At 51.8% G+C, this 17447-nt stretch overlaps 5 protein-coding genes across 6 annotated transcripts; 2 read left to right on the top strand and 3 right to left on the bottom strand.

Moving 5' to 3' along the window:
- Positions 1–16: 16 nt before the first annotated feature.
- PV05_10146 (uncharacterized protein) lies at positions 17–1799 on the top strand. Its single transcript, XM_013456556.1, has 2 exons — positions 17–339; positions 607–1799. The coding sequence occupies exons 1-2, from the start codon at positions 32–34 to the stop codon at positions 1226–1228; spliced, it is 930 nt and encodes a 309-aa protein (XP_013312010.1). The 5' UTR covers positions 17–31; the 3' UTR covers positions 1229–1799.
- On the bottom strand, positions 1520–5195 carry PV05_10145. 2 transcript variants are annotated; one of them, XM_013456554.1, is made up of 5 exons: positions 4283–5195; positions 3746–4233; positions 3359–3696; positions 2775–3310; positions 1520–2675 (listed from the first exon to the last, which is right to left on the bottom strand). In XM_013456554.1, exons 1-5 carry the CDS (start codon positions 4800–4802, stop codon positions 1951–1953), a joined length of 2607 nt encoding a protein of 868 aa, XP_013312008.1. In that variant the 5' UTR covers positions 4803–5195; the 3' UTR covers positions 1520–1950. The 2 variants fall into 2 exon arrangements, with proteins under 2 accessions (XP_013312008.1, XP_013312009.1); XM_013456555.1 differs by having other exon boundaries at positions 1520–3310.
- A 1412-nt stretch (positions 5196–6607) lies between these two features.
- On the bottom strand, positions 6608–8007 carry PV05_10144 (uncharacterized protein). Its single transcript, XM_013456553.1, has 4 exons — positions 7646–8007; positions 7469–7588; positions 7220–7417; positions 6608–7164 (listed from the first exon to the last, which is right to left on the bottom strand). The coding sequence occupies exons 1-4, from the start codon at positions 7842–7844 to the stop codon at positions 7046–7048; spliced, it is 636 nt and encodes a 211-aa protein (XP_013312007.1). The 5' UTR covers positions 7845–8007; the 3' UTR covers positions 6608–7045.
- A 476-nt stretch (positions 8008–8483) lies between these two features.
- PV05_10143 (uncharacterized protein) lies at positions 8484–13718 on the top strand (the record flags this gene model as incomplete). Its single annotated transcript, XM_013456552.1, has 11 exons — positions 8484–8538; positions 8595–9355; positions 9409–9616; positions 9667–9721; positions 9768–10156; positions 10213–10301; positions 10361–10898; positions 10947–12169; positions 12219–12381; positions 12429–12878; positions 13648–13718. The coding sequence occupies 11 exons, from the start codon at positions 8484–8486 to the stop codon at positions 13716–13718; spliced, it is 4002 nt and encodes a 1333-aa protein (XP_013312006.1).
- On the bottom strand, positions 13708–17218 carry PV05_10142 (uncharacterized protein). Its single transcript, XM_013456551.1, has 3 exons — positions 14932–17218; positions 14377–14877; positions 13708–14323 (listed from the first exon to the last, which is right to left on the bottom strand). Exon 1 carries the CDS (start codon positions 17119–17121, stop codon positions 15190–15192), a length of 1932 nt encoding a protein of 643 aa, XP_013312005.1. The 5' UTR covers positions 17122–17218; the 3' UTR covers positions 13708–14323; positions 14377–14877; positions 14932–15189.
- Positions 17219–17447: the final 229 nt, after the last annotated feature.

Raw genomic sequence — 17447 nt, 5'->3', positions numbered from 1 at the left:
CCAATTCAACGTCTAAAAGCCACAAGCCAGGATGCACCCCTCAAAACACTCCTCCTCCTCCTCCACGTCCGACCGCGCGCGCTCACACTTCGCGACCCTCGAACCGCGTATCAAGAACATATCCCAGTCGACCATCCAGAAGAAATGGAAACCCCTGCCCACCAACTCACAAGACAAGATCCGCCAGATCCTTCTGAACGTGAAGACGAAGCGTTGCGGGAGCACGGCGCGAATCCCGCCACTTGGTAAAGCGCCGCGTAAGAGGTCGGCCAAGGCGAATTCGAAGACACAAGTCAAGGAAGAAGAGTACGATCAGATTGTGGAGGAGATCGCCGATAAGTGCGTTGACTCATTCATCTGTTCACTGCCCTCTTCTCTGGCTTTACCTCCCTTATCATAAGCGAGAGTCCTGCGCCGTCCACAGCGTACGGTGCACCAATCATTCCGGGTGACTTACTCCGTAATGTGGTGGAAATGAACTGGGCCGCGCGACTCTCTCTGACCACCGAGTTGGGGGGTATTTCTTCGCCCTGGACCCGGAAAAGCTCCTCCTTCTCATGCAACACAGTCTAAGCCTACACACGTCCGCTAACGAATGGTTGTTAGACTCATATGCCGTCTCCCCCGAATGCCATTCCCGCCCGCACCCAGCACTCAATCCATGGATGACACGCCCTTCGACCTATCCAACACCCTCCGCCGGATATCTTCTCTCCAAGCGACACTAAACACGGACACATCCTCGTCGCACCTGCTGCGCCGGCAGATCAAGCGCGAACAAAGACTTCTGAAGCGCGACCGGGGGGAACTCGACGCTCTCGAGACGGGCTTGAAATCAAGCAAGGAGTTGAGGCGGAGGAAAGAGCGTGGTCTGCACCCTGTCGCTCAACAACTCGAGCCGGTGGACGACGACAACGACGACGATGAGCAAGTCCACGAGATTGACAGAGTAAACAGCATCACGGGAATATCCATCGACAGCGCGAAAGACGCTGCGGAATATGCACGATGTGGAAGCGCGACGACGAGTCTTGATGAGGGCGGTGGTGAAGAGCTGGACTCTATGCTGAAGCAGTTGCGGAGTCATCTATTGAGTATGCGTAACAACACCGCGAGTATGAGATCTGTGCTTCAGGCCATGGATGAGACCAAGGTGGCGCTGGACGGCTTCGCGGTGAGGAAACTGGGTTATGAAGCATTGGGCAGGTTTTATGGTGTTCAGGGATGATGTGTTTTTGTGTACTGGCCAACACTTGCAGCCGTACCGTCAAGCGAGTCCACGACCAGGCTGAGCGAGTCACTCGCGAGCGGGCATCTTCGGCCTTGCGCTGCGCGGTGAGCAAGGGCTGTTGGCGGCAAGAGTAATGACTCGGTGTCAAACATACAAGATCATCCATGTTTGGGAGGAAAAGCACCTGCTGAATGAAAGGAAAGACTGTCGCCTGGCATACGGTCGTTTGGCACTCGCTGGCAAATCTCCGTTCGGAAAAGCCTAAAGACCGACACATGTAATATGGAACGAAGAGACAGTGGTGGGTTTCAAGGTATTTCTCGTAAGATACGGCTACTCACCAAACCAACATGGCCGCCTTCGCACGTTGTCTGCCCTCCTGTGCTTTCCAAACCTTTCGACATCCCCCGCGCGTGTCACAGGTCTGGTCGACGTTCCACCTGGTGGGCAAGTACGTTGGCATAACCACTGGTTGAAGTTTCCAACGAGCTGCATGCCAAAAAGGGACAGAAATGGCAAAAAGACAAACAATTGTTGGTATCTTTGAAACTGCACATAAAACAATATGACATTCCGCCACCGCATGATGTGTAACCGTCAATGTGCCTGCAGAAAGGTAGGAAATATCGACTCGGCCTGTTGTCCTTTCCGTATGTACGTCACCCGTTTCGGCCAAACCTATCTATGGCCTTTGACATTTTGATGTGATAGCTATCAGCTCAGCTCTGGATCACGTCTTGGTATAGCTTTGAATCTTCGTTGAGAGCGGGAGTTTGTGGAAACTCTCCAGGGACATGTAAATCACTTATGGTTGTGTGACTCTTGGACCGGTCCGATGGCTTGAGCACGTACGCTGTTGGCGGGGTCTTCGCAGCCCTGGGGCCAGTAAAGACTCCATTGGCATCGAACATGCTCTCGTTGGCTGCAGGATAACCTGTGCTAGTCGGCACAGTCGATAGAGTCGCAGTATCTGCGCCTGACGATGTTGCGTTTCCTGCTGCCGAGCTCGGTGCAGTCGTCGATTCGCTCATGGCGCGTGGACCAGTAGGGGCATCAATTGGCGCTGCTGTCGCTACAGGAATGGGAGCCGAAGATTGACCTGGGCTCGGAATTGCCGCCTCGCCATCCATCTGGTGTGCTGATGTCTCAACCATCGGCTGTTGCTGGCGCTGATCATGATGGTGCATCACACCCGCACCCACTGCAAGACCTCCAGTGCCCGCGGCAATAGGTGCCATCCACTCGCCGTACTGACTGACCGAATCTTGGTGCGGTGTGGTATGCGCGGGGAGAATGTTTGGATGCTGGCCAGGAGCGTAGTGGTTATTGGTAGTCGCCGTGTTGGTGACTGGAGCTGGCTGATGGACGGTCGTCTGCAAGTCTGTGTGCCGTTCGGGGGTATTGGAAAACGGCACGCCACTTCCTGGGAGGGAACCTGCAGCTGCTATAACATCTCGGTCTTGGTCAGAATCGGCTCCACTAGACGGGGAAAGCGGTGCTTGTAAGCCTCGCTGAATGTTGAGGTCGGATGGAAATCGCCCACCTGGTGCTGGTCGTTGTTGAGGAGGACGCCATCCGGCTTCTGACCGGGTATCCTCAACGTCATTTGCACCTAGAACACCTAGCCCAGCTGCTCCGGTCATGCCAGTCTCATCTGCAGTAGAATTACCTCGGACAGATTGTTCTCCAGCAAAGGCGATATGGTCAGCTTCGTCTTCTTCCATTGCACCTTCGGAGCTGATTATGCTTGCGGGCTTAAGGCTGTTTCCAGAAATCGACCGGGCGTGACTCCTGCGAACGAACTCATTTCGCTCTTCGCCACGTTTCGAGGTCAATTCTTTGATGTCGTTGTACCAAGCGAGCATGGTGTCGTGAGTCTCCGCTCTGAAAACCCAGGCGTGTCCACGGTGCATGGATCCGGTCTGGCGGCCTTTAAGCATGAATTTGTGCGATGACGAACCGGGTTCGGAGTGTGTGCCCAACTTCTGCTCGGGCAAGTATAGTGACATAACCGGAGTCTGGCTGGTAACGCGGTCGGCCGACTTGAACTCGTGGAGGTGAGTTGGCGACAAGATATACCTAGTGCAACGTTAGAAAAGTGTCAATTCTGGCAGTGACGAGCCTTACCATCCGGGGGTATAGTTTTTCAGGTATTTACTCTTTCTTTCGAGCATGCCACTTCTGACTTCGATAGCCGCTGGATGATCCTTGCCAGGATAGACAATATTCGCTACCTGCCGGACAGGCCTGCGCGGGTCGATCATTTGGTTGTTGTTCGTGGTGAACTCGTCCCATTCATGGTCTTTCGGCATCGCCAGCGGCCCTTCTTTGAGTTTTTCGGCAGCGTCATAGGCATCATCGGCTTCACGGCGGAGAATGCCAGCTAGGACATTGTACGCTTTCTGGATCTCCCCAACCACGATTGCCTCAAGTTCGCGCCCCGACGCTTCAAGATTCAGGTACGCCTGGGGAACTTAGCTTCAGATCGGGGAATCTTCAACATGTAAGACTTACTCGATGCAAATAGTTTTCCTCATCGATCTGTTTCTCCACTTGCTTGTCGACGCCCAACTTGACCAAGAAAGGATCACCTTTCCCACTGGTAGCCGCAGCATCGTTGTCAACCAGGCCGAGGGCCTCTTGGAGAGCTCGAACGGCCCTTTTAGTGTTTTCCTGTTCCTTGTCTACTGAATTCTTAAAATCACCAGACAAGCTCTTGATCTCCTTGATCTTCTGTTGTAGATCGCTGCGAAGGCCGGTCAGCTGTATGATGACTTCATTTTCCAGGTCCCGGGCCTTGTTCGCCTCGCTGAGAGCCTGTTTGTGGAAGTCCCGTAAAATGAAGGCGGCGTCACCTATGCCGCCTGAAGACATAAAATTGGGAGGAAGCGTGGCATTGTTGATGACGTTAGACGTGGACATGAGTGCTTTGGATCGCATTTCGTAAGTTTTGTGCAAATCGCGGAAATAATTGATGATGTCCTTCAGTACTTTGCGCCATGCTATGGGAGGGTTAGCAAGCGCTCCAGAAACACCACTTTTGGGGCCTACCTTGGAATCGATTCGCTAGCAGTTCGGTTGGATTGCCCGACGTGGGGACGGGACAATAGAAGACGCTGTTCGTCTCCTCGGTTTCGCCGTACTTTTCCTTCTCACCCAACCTGACGCTTCGCACGGAACCAGCATAACTGCTCCTCTTGCTCGCTGTTCTTTTCAGGCTAGCGCTTTTGTGCAAGGAAGGCTTCTTCTTCAACGTTCCGCCTCTTGAGGGAAGTAGTGTTTGGGATCCTGACATGTGCGAATTGCTTCGAGGGAGGTCTGGAGCTTGTTCGCCCGTAGCATCGCCTCCATCGTGCATTTCGCCAGTTTGCGACATGGCGGTTTGCTCAGGTGGGTAAGTACCGGGTTCATCGTAGTTGGAGGGAGCATCTGCATGGTGGCTGACAACATAGGAAACTGGCCGAGAAGACACTGGTCTGGCGCTCGTGGGCCGCGCAGAGTGTAGCGAAGGGTCGGGGTGATTCGGCATTGCGCTGTGGACGGGCGAGACTGGAGTGATAGGCCTAGACATGGTGACGACGTCGATCTCAGTGGATGGGACGTCGGTTGAGGTGTTGAGTTCGTTTCGGGGTGGCAGAGGGTGGGTTGGGGAGGATGGCGTGGATAGAAACAGCTATCTCGAGTACAGCATCTTGCAAAGGACTGGTGATAGATATGGGCGCACTTGGGACTGCGCAGGAGGAAGGTTTAGAATGGTAGCAGAGGTGAATGACGAAGTTGGAGACGAAGCTGGAACACTTGAACAGTTCAAACAACGGAACAAGAAGCACACCAGGGAAATGAGTTGCGACGGAAGAGGTGGATGTCGGCAGAGAGAGGGAGAGTGAATGACGTCGATTCCAAGAAAGGCTGATGATGATCTCGAGACGGTATCGAGTTGGAGGAAAAGCAGATGAACTTGTTGTTCAGTGCAACCGGCCGGCAGAGCGGGAAGCAAAAAGTGGTTCAATCGACCGCCCAGGTGGAGAGAGAGTGGCAGATGGGGGGCAGCTTGCCTCGCCTAGCACCTAGCTTAGGGCTATCAATCACTGATCAACATAGACGTGGACTGATGGATGCGCCTGGGCATTTTCAGGTCTGACGGAATATATTTTCTTCGATAGTAGGCTACCTCGCTACGTATGCCGAGATCACTCGACGTGAGTAGGTGCTCATCGTATATGTTAAGCGTCAGACCAGGCTATTTTCTCTTTCAGCCGAGCACTTGCAGAGAGCGGAGCAGTCAAGCTGATAGTCGCCAGAGCTAATTTGACGATAGCCACTCACCCTGGTAAAGCACAACCGCTTCTTCAGATCTCGGCACTGCATCCTTTGGGCCCAATAACTGCCCGATGCAGCTGGAAAGCTACATAAGCAGCTGAAGAGCCCGAGCAGTGACAGTTATGAGCTGAACCATGCTTCCCCAGGGTTACGACTCTCAAGGTGCGAGGCTCGTAAAGACGGCTCTATGCTCGAGCTTCAGGCGTGGGTGTCGCCCAAAAGAGGCACAAGAGGAACCCCAGGAAGCCCAAGCTTCCTCATCCATCAGTCATGACCTTACCTATTGCTCCACCGATCCATCTGCAGCTCCTTCTCAGCAGCACCGTCAGCCATTGGAAAGCTGCACTTGACTACGATTTTTGATTGCTCGATCCTTCTCTACTACAGTTCCATGTCTTAAGAACGCCACGACATCAAAGAAGCACATCTTGCAAGTCATGGCTTGCACCCTTTGGTGATCTGTTCTGCTGAGCATCTCGTTCAGTTCCGGGGGCGTTTGGTATCGGCCCTTGCGCAATCACTATGACGGTGACCCCGGACCAGACGAGGACAAGGGAATGGCGCCCCTAGCGTCATCACTTGGAGGAAAGCCGGGAAAAGCCCAATCGCACCAAGAAGCGACATGCTCCTCGTGGCAACACTAAATCTTGACGTTTTGAACTTGAACCGGAGCACTTCTCCTAGCTCGCCAGCCTCAAAGCAAGTTACGGGTTGAGCTTGCCGACTTGTGCAGCTCTTCCTCGCACCCATCCATGGCATAGTACTTTGTACGGAGTACTGTCCACCCTGTTCGGACATCCTTGTTGCGAAGGCGATTGGGGTGGACAAATCATCTGCACTGGGTAATGACCCCGCCTACGAGCCTACATCCCGCCGTCAGGCCCTGACCGCTAGACTGCCACACTGCTTACTGGACACACACACACCTGTATCGTTACCTTTCACATGCTGAACCTACATCGACACTAAAGGGTGGGTTTGGGGATAGAGGTCTTTTGCCTCACTAACTCCATAGCCGAGAATACGAAGGGCGTGGAAGGAGTTCGACCATCATGAGAAGTGTCTCCAGATGTAGCTAAAAACCAGCTCTTCTGACCGGCAACGCGTCTACACGCTCTCCTCCTTCCTAGCAAAGAAGGTTTGGTGCATAGCACAAAGGCCCGATCAAGATATATCCAGCTATATCCAGATTCTGATGCAGAATCAATTGGAAGCAACGGTTTGGCTGACATTGGAATGGCACAATGTACTGGGGTCTGGAAGTGTGCTCGAGATGGCCGCGCAAAAGATTGGGGGCGGTCGTCAACTCCGTTGTCCATTTACCAGTATCTAGATATACATCCGCCGCCCACGACCTTGAGTTGGCCGCCTTGAAGTTCTCCCGCGATGGGTTGGTCTTCTGACTGAACCAGACATCGGTTCGTTGTTCCAGCTTTCCTCAGAAGCACTCGAGCTGCTTGCCGCTTAAGACCGTGTTAATGAAGAGCTTAATGCTCAGAACTTGACCATGCCTTCGGCTGATTTATTCTTGTAATATGGTTCTTGAATCTCGATACCATATCTCTCTTTGATTCGTTGCTTGCGTCTTTCTTCGTATCCGGGTCCGTAGATACCTGATGATACCGCCATTAGCGAGCTTGACCGCTAAACGCTTTGAGCAAGACATACCTCTGCCTTCACCAAGTTCATTGATAGTCTCATTGATAGGTCTTCGATAACGAGTCTTGGCCTCGTCCTTGTATGCCAGACGGTCTAATTGAGGAGAATCTGACGACGATTCGAACATAGACCGCCCCGTGTAACTGACAACAGCCAGGCCAGCCCCAAGAGCAAGCGCACTGCCCGCGACAGACGGCATTGATCGCTCTGCATGCAATTAGCTCACCACAGTAATAGGCCCTTGGTGTTCCGACGTACTAGCAAGGCCAACAAGTGAGCCGGCGCATGCACCGCCGAGTGCGTGGTTTAGAAAATCGTTCTTTTCCCGCAGGTTTGCAGACGCCGTACTGACGAATGAGAATGTTCCACCCATGGCAGCTGAAAAGTATCAGCATTATGTGCCGCAGCATTTTGTCCAGCCAGTTCAGTTCCTACCAAATAAACCAATGGTCTTCCCAAATCGAGAAAAGACTCCCATTGCTCCAATATTCTCTTTCGCTACAGTGTTCTGCACCGCTGCTAGAAACAGACCGGCAGCGCCGGTGTATGTGATTCCATGCACCGTTCTCTCGAGAGCATCTTTCGGGTGGTATGTATCGTCGAACGTGGCTTTGGGATCAAGAAGGTCGGCCATTGTTGTTACTGGAGGTGCTGCTTGCGAAGCTTCAAGAGGGATCTTGCCACGTCATCAGTCGATTGGTAGGGAGACTGGAGCCAGATGGTCAGGAGGAGGGGCGTGAGACGAGATGTCTGATCTTTTTGAGGTGCCCAAATTAAGTTCGATTTGGCGATTGAAGTTCCTCAAGTACGGAGTGGATGCGTGCCGCCGCAGCTTTGCGAGCTACTTCGGAATGGCGGACGTTCTTGGCATCCTACGCGCTTGCAGCAAGATGAGCATCATAGTCTACTTTGCGCAGGCCGCAATCAATTCGCAGCAAGATGCCAATGCTTTGCCACTAGAGCCGTGGCAAAGTCCTGAACTGTCCTTCTCCGTAGATGCCATACTTGTACGATCGTCAGTCACCTGCTCAGTTCTGAATAGCCTCCTCCGCCAACAGGCTGCCCCAGGCATAGACACGAAGAAATCCTTAGCATCCTGCTTCGTCCACCTACGACAGACCCAATCCACCTTTGTAGACCCGCGTTCCTTCAAGTTCTCAGACTTGCGCATGTTTCTAGAGCAAAGACAGCTTTTCCATTCCAACTTCATTCGACCTCCAGCGTCTTCTCTGCTGGCTCCTAGAGCCAGCACTCCACTCCCAGAAGGTCGTGCATGGCCGGCGTGCAAGGAAACATACGGTCCTTTATTGCGCCGATCAAAGGATCCGGTGCGTGCAGATGAAGAACGCTGTGAGACAAAACATGTAATAACAAACATTGGCAGGTCGGACTGCTCCTACTTTTCTCGAGGATTTGACGCTCTACGAACCCTGGCAGGATCCTCAGCAAGGTCCAAATCTATTAGCTGACTCGCCGCTGAAGTTCATTCAGACCCAATATTTGGGAGATCTGATACCTCTCTCAACCTGCAGGCACAAGTTCGGACTGAAACCGAAACAGTCGTCTCCTCCTGTGTTGGACGAAAGGCCCGACCCTGAGACGATATGGACCGTTGCAGCATTCTGTCAAGTATGCCGCCTGCATCTCCATGTCAAGGTCGACTATACCATCAGATTTGAAGAAGCGCCCTGCCCTAGTACCGATCATCCCTTGCACCATCTGGTGAGATCGGAGTTTCAAGAACCATTGGAGCGGAATGCCTGGCTGCGGCAGAACCCCAAATCAAGAGACGAAATCTTTACCTACAAATGCTCCTCAAAAACATGTTCAGCCACCGTAACAGTCCGTCTGAGCCCTCCGGTGTTACGGCCCAGCGACCTACAACACTTGCTCGATCCAGAAATGCTCCGCCAAAGGACGGAGGACGCGTTTAAAGAAAGGGACGGCAACACTGAGGGAATGCGACATCCGGAGCCTATTGATGTGTTGACAGACCTCCGCGCATATGTCAGGAATTCATGGAGAGCTCATAAGGATGCCAAATTCGGTTCGATCAATCTATCGAATAGGAGATTCGTTGTGCGCTTTGGGCCGGAGGGAACCGCTTGTAAAGATGTGCTTGAACGCCTCGGATTCCAGCTAGTGGTACGTGGATCAATGTTGTTCTTCGTTACCTTCACTCACACAGATGTTCACAGCCTGGTGAATGTTGGAAAGTACCTGAACCGGATCTCAACGACTCTCAACCTTTTCAAAGTCCCCTTAACATCTGGTTGGACAATGCTGAACACGAGCTCGGAAGCCTGCTCTTATCACAGCCGTATGAAGTCCGCCAGCAGCTGCACGACATTTCACCACCCGTACCAGCTGAAAGAGAGCTATCTCGCGCTCTTGGCTGTCAAGATTGTGAGTCTGCTGCGTCTGGACATCTTGGGCATGCTTGCTGACCATCGCAGATGACACCGACCCAGCCAGCAGGACGGCAAATTTTCAGCCCGAGATGAGAACTGCGTCAGTGCTCTCATCACATTCCGAGTGCCAGCTGACGTTCTGATAGGCCTTTCATTGCTCTCGGATGCCCGAGAAACCTGGCCGACCACTTGATTGTTAAAGCTTACCACTGGCAAATCGAGACAGATCCCCAGAATGCTCCAACGTACTTGAGCAATTTGCGATATATTGCCAACGATCGGGAAAGCGAGATACTCGGGACCGAGGTGGTGATGGAAACTTCACAAGGTCGATTTGATGTAGAGACTTTAAATCAGGCATACAAGGCCTTCCACCTCGGTGAGCATGAAGGTGCGGTCAATGACGACGATATTATTGGTGCCTTCACCGCCACACTAGCAGACTCACCGAGCCATCAGCATGAATTGAGGGAGTATCTGCGTATTATAGGCGTTCACCGTAACAGTAAAAAGATTGCCGATGCAGCACAAAACGGTGAGAGAAATGTTCCGCAAGGCAAGGCGCTTTGGTTTCTGACAATCTCTGTACAGTTATCAACACATACGAGCAAGCGCTCATCTTTTTAGGTGCTGATCAAACGACAGAAGACGAGCACATCCAGGCTTTGTTCACTGTAAAGGTGGGTCAGCTGCGGTTGTCCTCTCAATCACAATCACTCTTTTCTAACATCCACGTTAGACATCTGAGAACAAATCTTTGGAGCAACAAGCCATTCAAGCAGTCCGCTTGATAGCAGAGCATCGTAACAGCCAGTTTCTGTCCCTCTGGATCGACTCCGGATTCGCACAAGAAACACAAATGGAGCCTGCTGAGGGCTATCAAGCCCTACAAATCCAGAATCGCGAGATTGACGATGAGATGATCATGCTACAATACAACATGGCCATTGAAGAGAATCCAAGCAACGTCGAATACTACACCAAAGCCCTTGCTGCCATCGCCAGTGGCAGAAACAGTGCCCTCTTACTGGATCATTTGCATAGCAAGGCTCCGCAAGCACCGGAGGGCACAGAGGAACAGCCTGTCGGGCTTGAAAATATCGGAAATACTTGCTATCTCAACAGCCTGCTGCAAGTCCTCTTCACTTTGACAGTCTTCCGGAACGTGGTTCTAGACTTCGACGAGTACAGAATGAGTCTCGACCCAAAACTTGTGGAGAAGAAACGGGTTGGCCAGCGCAAGGTCAGTCTGAAAGAGGTGCAAACCGCCCAGAAGTGTAGGTACTCCTCCCTCCAGCTTTATACCAATTATCTAACTGTTCAAGTTGTTGAAAGACTCGCCTTGCTTTTCCGTGGCATGATCGAAACGCCACATTCCTCCATCAAACCAGAACAGGAACTGGCACGCCTGACTCTGGAAACCGAGAGTGTCAAAGAGAGGATGCGTCGAAGATCTACCCTCATGTCAGAGAGACCCAGCCTAGGTCACATTGATAGCCTACCAATGTCTGGCCCACTGACGCTGGCTGAGTATGAGAAAAGTGGTATACCAGACGACGCCATCGTGCAGTCTCCAACAGGCGATGCAATCTTCGACCCTCTTGTCGACTTCGACGCAGCGACCTTGGATGAGAAAGATGACGCGAAAACAGAAGAGGGGGACACAACCATGCATGACAATTCCAGCGAAGCCACGCTGGTCTCCAAGCCCGACAGCGACCAGGTACTGGCAGGTTATAATGCCCAAGAGGAGCAGCAATCAATACTGGATAACAAGGAGAATTTGTCGCCGAACAAGGAAGCAGTATCTTCTCAGGACTCTTCTGCACAGACGACAAATCCGTTGGCACCAGCGTCTCCGTCAGAATTGAATGCACAATCAGGAGCATTGTCCCAACTTACTGTATCGACAGAGACGGACACGAAACAAGAAGTCATTAAATACGAACCTCCTCCAGGAAAGCCACCGCCTGTGCCGCCTAGAAAGCCAATTCAGACGGCGACCACAACACTTGAAGAGTATGCGCGTCAACAAGATGTCACCGAGGTCATGAACCATTGCATAATTCAGTTGTCGTGTGCTATGCGACCGACAGGATATGACCAAAATGGCGAGCAACTTGACGAGGTCCATGATCTTTTCTTCGGACAACAGATCGTTCACACCCAACCGGAAAAGGAAAAGCCACAACCTTTACCATTTCTCAACATCATCACAAGAGTATACCATCAACCGTCGGATGTATATGCTGCAATCGACAACGAATATGACCTCCAAGATGCACAGGATGGAACGAAGGCTTACACGTCAGTTGTTCGTTTGCCGCCAGTTCTCAGTGTCGCTCTCGACCGAGTATCCTGGAACCAAGAAGCGAAGCGTCAAGAAAAGCTCAATCATCACGTCGAAGTGCCCGAGACCCTTTATATGGACCGGTACCTTGAAAGTCAGGGTGATACAGAACTGATGCAACGTCGTCAACAAACTTGGGAGATGAAGAGAGAACTAGCAACGCTTGCTGCTCGGAGAAGTCTCCTCGAGGAGAAGCACGTAAGTCAAATATTTGGAACCCCTTCAGTCAAAGGCTAACGCTTCTCAGGGTCAATCCAAAGACGTACCGAGTGTTCTACAAGACGCAAAGCTTGTTCTAGAATACTTGGCCACGATCCCGGCGGACCCAATCTCGGAAGAGCTCAACATCGACCCCAATATCACTGCCACTCTGGGGCTCATCGTGGACCAGGCCCGATCAGAGCTTGAAGGTATGCTAGCTCGTCCCATACTTGGATCTTTATTGACTCCAAGACAGCGATCCGATCGCGGATGGACCATCTGACCCAGCAGATCAAAGAAGCATTCGTCGACATGCGTAAGAATCCCTACCGCTTACATGCCGCCTTTTTCCACCGAGGGGGCGCCGCTGGGGGCCATTATTGGGTGTACGTTTTCGACCACAAGAAGGAAGTATGGCGCAAATACAACGACGACAGGGTCAGCATTGTGCAAAATCGCAACGAGATCTTCGGCAAGCCTACGCAGGACAACTGGGGTCCGGCCCCAAACCCATATCTACTGATCTACATCCAAGCAGACCGCATCGATGAGCTCGCCGAGACAGTGAAACGAGAAATTGTCTACCCACCACCAGATGCCCCTCCACCGGTGCCAGCGAGGAATCAGATGAGTGAGATGCCGCCCGAAAGCAGAACCCAGGGAGATGTTGAGATGTTGGAGTACGTCGATGGCAATGGTAACGGCGGTGAGCAGGCCCAGAACCCTGATGATCATCCGTATTCGAATGATCTGTACATGTCCCGTCCGCAAGCGAGGATGAAGGAGGGGGACTGGAATGACCGCGAGCTGATTGCGGATAGGAAGATTTCGTGGTGACGATGAAGAGGCTTGGATGATGCTCGAGCCTCTGCTGTAAGAGTATCATTCACGATCAGCTTCATTGGAAGTTTGTTGGTTCGTGAACTTGGACCGACAGTGGCAAATCAACTCACAGCTATTCCGAGGGCATCGGCATGGGCCAATTATCGAGGATCACATTCACAATCTATCGGTCGAGCGTGCCGAAACAGACCCAGCATTGGCCACACCACATTCATGTGCAATTCATCATACACCTCATCATACACCCTGATTGGGCGACGATTGGACCATCATTACATGAGAGCTCTTGCTTGCGGAGCCTTGATTGCATCAATAGAGTCATCCAGCAGTACCGGTTCCCTCGCTCATGGGTGCTTTCTTCATCTTGCTGCGGCAGCTCGCCTGCTAGGCGTTCTAACTTGGAGTCCACGTGGTGTGTGACCAAGTCTTTCTTTGTGCGAGACGAACAGGCAGATAGAGAGGCCGAACGATTGGCAGCGGAACCGATTCATTACCAATGAGAACGGTAGCATACATACCTGGATAATGGTACTGGAGTAGAGAGTACGGGCCTGAGAGTCAGCGTTAGTATGGAGGTCCACTTCGTTCATAATGCTGCTCTATTGCAACGTGTTCCGATACATATTGAATAGATTCAGACGCGAAGAACAAATCACTGCCTTCAAGGTTAGAACTGTACTGTGCTCTTCCTCCTGCAGATTGAATATCTATTACTGTGGCATGTTACCGAGTATCTTTGACTACCTGCTTCTCTGCTATTCAGCAAGGAATAACAGCCACTGATCATTACGAAGACGCTTCACATTGCATGATTCTGGAATGGTCTTAGTCATACATGATCTTGTTGGCCATGTACAAACATCACCGATAATGAGCACCAACGACACAAGCCCGTGCTATCTAATCATACATTTTCATAGTTCAGATCCTCTGTGAACAATATCAGCACTGGCGAGCTTCGGATCGACGTCTGATTTTTCTCGTTGGAAAGCTCGCACCAGTCACAAAAGGACAGTGTTATCGATTCCCACAGGTCCGTTAATGCTTCTCTTCCATCCACTTCACCGCGCACGAAGCTCACGTTGATCATGCTCCTACAAGCCCCGCAAGAAGTCTTGGATCACTGGAAATCGTGCGAGTTGGCCCTTGTACAGCTCATAAGCCCAGCGAGTCGTTTTATCAGCTGGACGTGATGATCTGGAAAACCTCGAGAAGAATGCATCGGACCAGCGCCATACTGCTTGCAGGTCAACCTGGTCTACCAGTTTTCTCATATCGGGACCGGAGAGATCGATAAATAAACGCCTTCTAAGCTCTATTAGCTGCATGCCATAAAACGCATAAAAAGGAGTCAGCCTTACCCATCTTCGTTCATACCCAGAACAATCGGGGCTTGCCCTGACTTGTCGCGTTGCATGCTAACCTTCTTAAGGTATAGTTGCATTACATCGTCAGGAGCCATAGGCAACTGGAATGTGAACTTTCCGCTGAGTTGAGAGGTTGTCTGGTGGCTTGCACTACCACGGTTCACATGGTCCTTGCCTGCGACTGCCTCCGGATCGGGACTGATCTGAAGATGCTCGACAACCGGAGGCATCGGAGCATGGTCTCGGAGCTGGTGCAGAGCTGTTTCCTTCCTATTGCGCTTCCAGCCACTCGAATCTTTAAGACGATGTACCATTGTCTCATCAAGATATACAAGGTCGAAAGCAGGAGCGCCTTGAAGCTGGAGAAATGTGTGGAGCGTCTGTTTGGCTGCGCCAGCCAACGACTGGACAGCTTCCAGCCATTGCCAAATGACGACTCTTTGCTGTCTCGTAATTTCCACCAAGTTTGTGTTAGGTGCTGTGCAGAAATAATGGCTAGAAAAATGTCAGAAAAACACGGCTTGCTAGTATTCATGCAGTGAAACGTACTCTTCACCCCTAGATTCTAGTCCGAGTTGGCATTCGTTCCGGAGTTCTCGTTGAGCATTAAGGATTTTGACGTACTTCTCCAGAACCTCGATGGGAGGCAGCTTTCGGAGACTTTTGGGAAGGAGAACAATATTCTCTTTCTCTGCTATGTTGTGCTCTGGGGTTGTACAGCCAGAGTCGTCATCACTGATATACCCGTCGCTACGAATGCCTTGTTAGCTTGATCAATGCAAAAAGAAAGTCCAACAAGTTCGAGGCTCACGCTTGCGATTTGTTAGCATTCGCCTTTCCCTTTTTGGACCTCTTCTTCTTGGATTTAGCTTGTTTTGCATTTGCTGGTGGGACGCCCGGCTGGGAGAGAGATCGAGCTGGATTTGCTGCCTGCTGCTGAGATGACATGTTGTTCGATCCTCGTCTAAGTGGTAGTTGAATGGAAAGCCCTTGATGGGGCGAATCGGTTGCAGCGCCTCCTCGATGACCGGCAGGGACATTAGATGTGTGGGGAGGTGTAGGGCGACCACTTTCATGAGAATTATGAGACGACCGTCTGCGATCACTGCGGTAGCCGTCGAAACCGCGAGGGGACCGCGAGCGTCTCCTAGGGTCCTCTGCTCCTCGTCGACCGAATGATGGCGGAGATCTCGATCGACGACCACCAAAGGAATCGGTGGCATACCAATTATTGGCGGGACGACTCTGATAAGCGTGATTGTCCAATGGCGGGTTGTAGCGGTCGTACTGACCACCACGTTGCTGCATGGATTGTGGTTCCGGCGGCCGCTGTGGATGCCGGAATGTAAACTCAGCTCGATCTGCCTTTGATTTGTTTCCAATTCGGGGGCCAAGGAAAGGCTCATCGATGTCATCGTCGGATCCTTGAACCGAAGCACGCACACCGGCAGTGTGGAGGCCAGCACGACCCTTGATCTTCATGCCCGCGGGACGCAGCCCACGGTTGGCGGCTTCCAGTTCAAGGTGCGCTGTACCACTCTCGAGACTCAAATTGACTACCTGCCCAGGAGCAAGGGGCTTCAACGACCACCGAGTTGCTGTGACTGACTTTGCGTCCGGACAGTCACCAACCAGATGTGACTTGCTGGCACATCTACAGCAAGAAATCCACAACTTGAGGGTCCCGCCGCAGGACAGCGCATCTGAGAGGAAGAACCTCCGAGGGCATGATGCTTCAACGTGGTTGAAAGCACCACAAAGATCGCACGGAACGGTTGTGACTTTTATGCCCGCAGTACATGACTCGGCACCGTGTCCCGGTTCACGACATCTTGAGCATCGACCAATTCGAGGGCATGTCCGACTAGTATGCTGGTCGACAGCTGAACAATGCACACATATCCTCTCGGGACAGGCCTCTTCCACATGCCCTTCTGACAAGCAGGTGAGACAGACGACAGGCCGATCCAGATCGACTTGTTCCGGATGCACATCGAATAGAGCATACTTGAGCTGAAGCTGCAACTGTTCTGGAGGCAAATCTCTCAAGCGTAGGCCTGGTTGTGGGGAAAGAGCAGCATCCGCTAAAACGCCATTGGCATGCGACCTCGCATACTGCATATTCTCAGCTTGTAACTGCATGTCCACATCCTCGTCTATGGAAGTTGAGGGCAACTCCGTATTCTTGGGTCTTGCAGATGACTCGGTGGTTGTATTTTGGAACCCAGAGGTGTGATCACTCTCATGAACTCCCATCTCTTTCTGGAGACCATGTTGTGTTGAATGATCAACATTAATGACCATTCCACCATCTTCTGATTCTTCGTCACTGGATATTTCGATAGCGTCATCGGCAGAGCCGCCGGGACTAGCAGCGGCCGTCGAGTTATCGCCATTGTTGTCCAGCAGTTCTTCGGTTACCAAACTTGATGGCCCTCTGAAACCTGTTGCAAGACGGTTCTTGCCGAACCCTGTCGAAGGATCCATGGTCGCTTGTTGTAAGGGAGGATTGTGAGGGTGAGAAGGGGCCTGTTCGTGATTGGAAGGATCAGAAGATTCAACTGGAAGCGAGGCAGCATTGCCCATGCCAGTAGAGTCGTAGGAAAGCCGAGACTCTTTCTGAGACTCAGGTAAAGAATGACAGACTTGACCTTGAGAACGCGAGCGATTACCTCTCAGTCCAACAAAAGCTGTCCGAGACTCGCTTTCCTCGTCATAATCCTCTTCAAGTCGAGGCATGCATCAGAACAGAAGCACCGATAGAGCAGCAACAACCGTTCACATTGACATTGATTGACTTCAGCTGCGACTCGTCAGCGCAGTTGCCATGAGAGAGAAATGAAATTCAAGAATTGGAGATTCGAAAGCAATTGGAGAAGTTCACTTCAGTGGCCACAGTGGGTTGGTTGCCGTTCCTGGCCAAGCTTGATGGGATTTAGGACTTGGCCTTAAGCTGCACCAGGCTTGTGTTGGTGCTGGTGCTCCAGGCGTCAGGTTTAACGAGGTCTAGGCCACTTAGGGAAGAATAGGCTACGATTATTTGTCGCGTGCTGGTAGGTACCTTG

Source organism: Exophiala xenobiotica, assembly GCF_000835505.1.
Source record: "Exophiala xenobiotica strain CBS 118157 unplaced genomic scaffold supercont1.6, whole genome shotgun sequence".
Lineage (NCBI taxonomy): Eukaryota > Fungi > Ascomycota > Eurotiomycetes > Chaetothyriales > Herpotrichiellaceae > Exophiala > Exophiala xenobiotica.
Note: the sequence above shows the minus strand (reverse complement) of the source record. Positions and strands in the feature narration are given on the sequence as shown.

What these genes read in the sequence shown, in the direction of transcription:
- PV05_10145 (XM_013456555.1), bottom strand. Translation starts at nt 4,802, where the DNA reads ATGTCTAGGCCTATCACTCCAGTCTCGCCCGTCCACAGCGCAATGCCG. An exon ending in GCTAGCGAATCGATTCCAAG is followed by an intron (nt 4,234 to 4,282) that starts GTAGGCCCCAAA and finishes ACCCTCCCATAG; the next exon opens with CATGGCGCAAAGTACTGAAG. An exon ending in AAAAACTATACCCCCGGATG is followed by an intron (nt 3,311 to 3,358) that starts GTAAGGCTCGTC and finishes ACGTTGCACTAG; the next exon opens with GTATATCTTGTCGCCAACTC.
- PV05_10144 (XM_013456553.1), bottom strand. Translation starts at nt 7,844, where the DNA reads ATGGCCGACCTTCTTGATCCCAAAGCCACGTTCGACGATACATACCAC. An exon ending in GAAGACCATTGGTTTATTTG is followed by an intron (nt 7,589 to 7,645) that starts GTAGGAACTGAA and finishes GATACTTTTCAG; the next exon opens with CTGCCATGGGTGGAACATTC. An exon ending in CTCACTTGTTGGCCTTGCTA is followed by an intron (nt 7,418 to 7,468) that starts GTACGTCGGAAC and finishes AATTGCATGCAG; the next exon opens with AGCGATCAATGCCGTCTGTC.
- PV05_10146 (XM_013456556.1), top strand. Translation starts at nt 32, where the DNA reads ATGCACCCCTCAAAACACTCCTCCTCCTCCTCCACGTCCGACCGCGCG. An exon ending in GTGGAGGAGATCGCCGATAA is followed by an intron (nt 340 to 606) that starts GTGCGTTGACTC and finishes AATGGTTGTTAG; the next exon opens with ACTCATATGCCGTCTCCCCC.
- PV05_10142 (XM_013456551.1), bottom strand. Translation starts at nt 17,121, where the DNA reads ATGCCTCGACTTGAAGAGGATTATGACGAGGAAAGCGAGTCTCGGACA.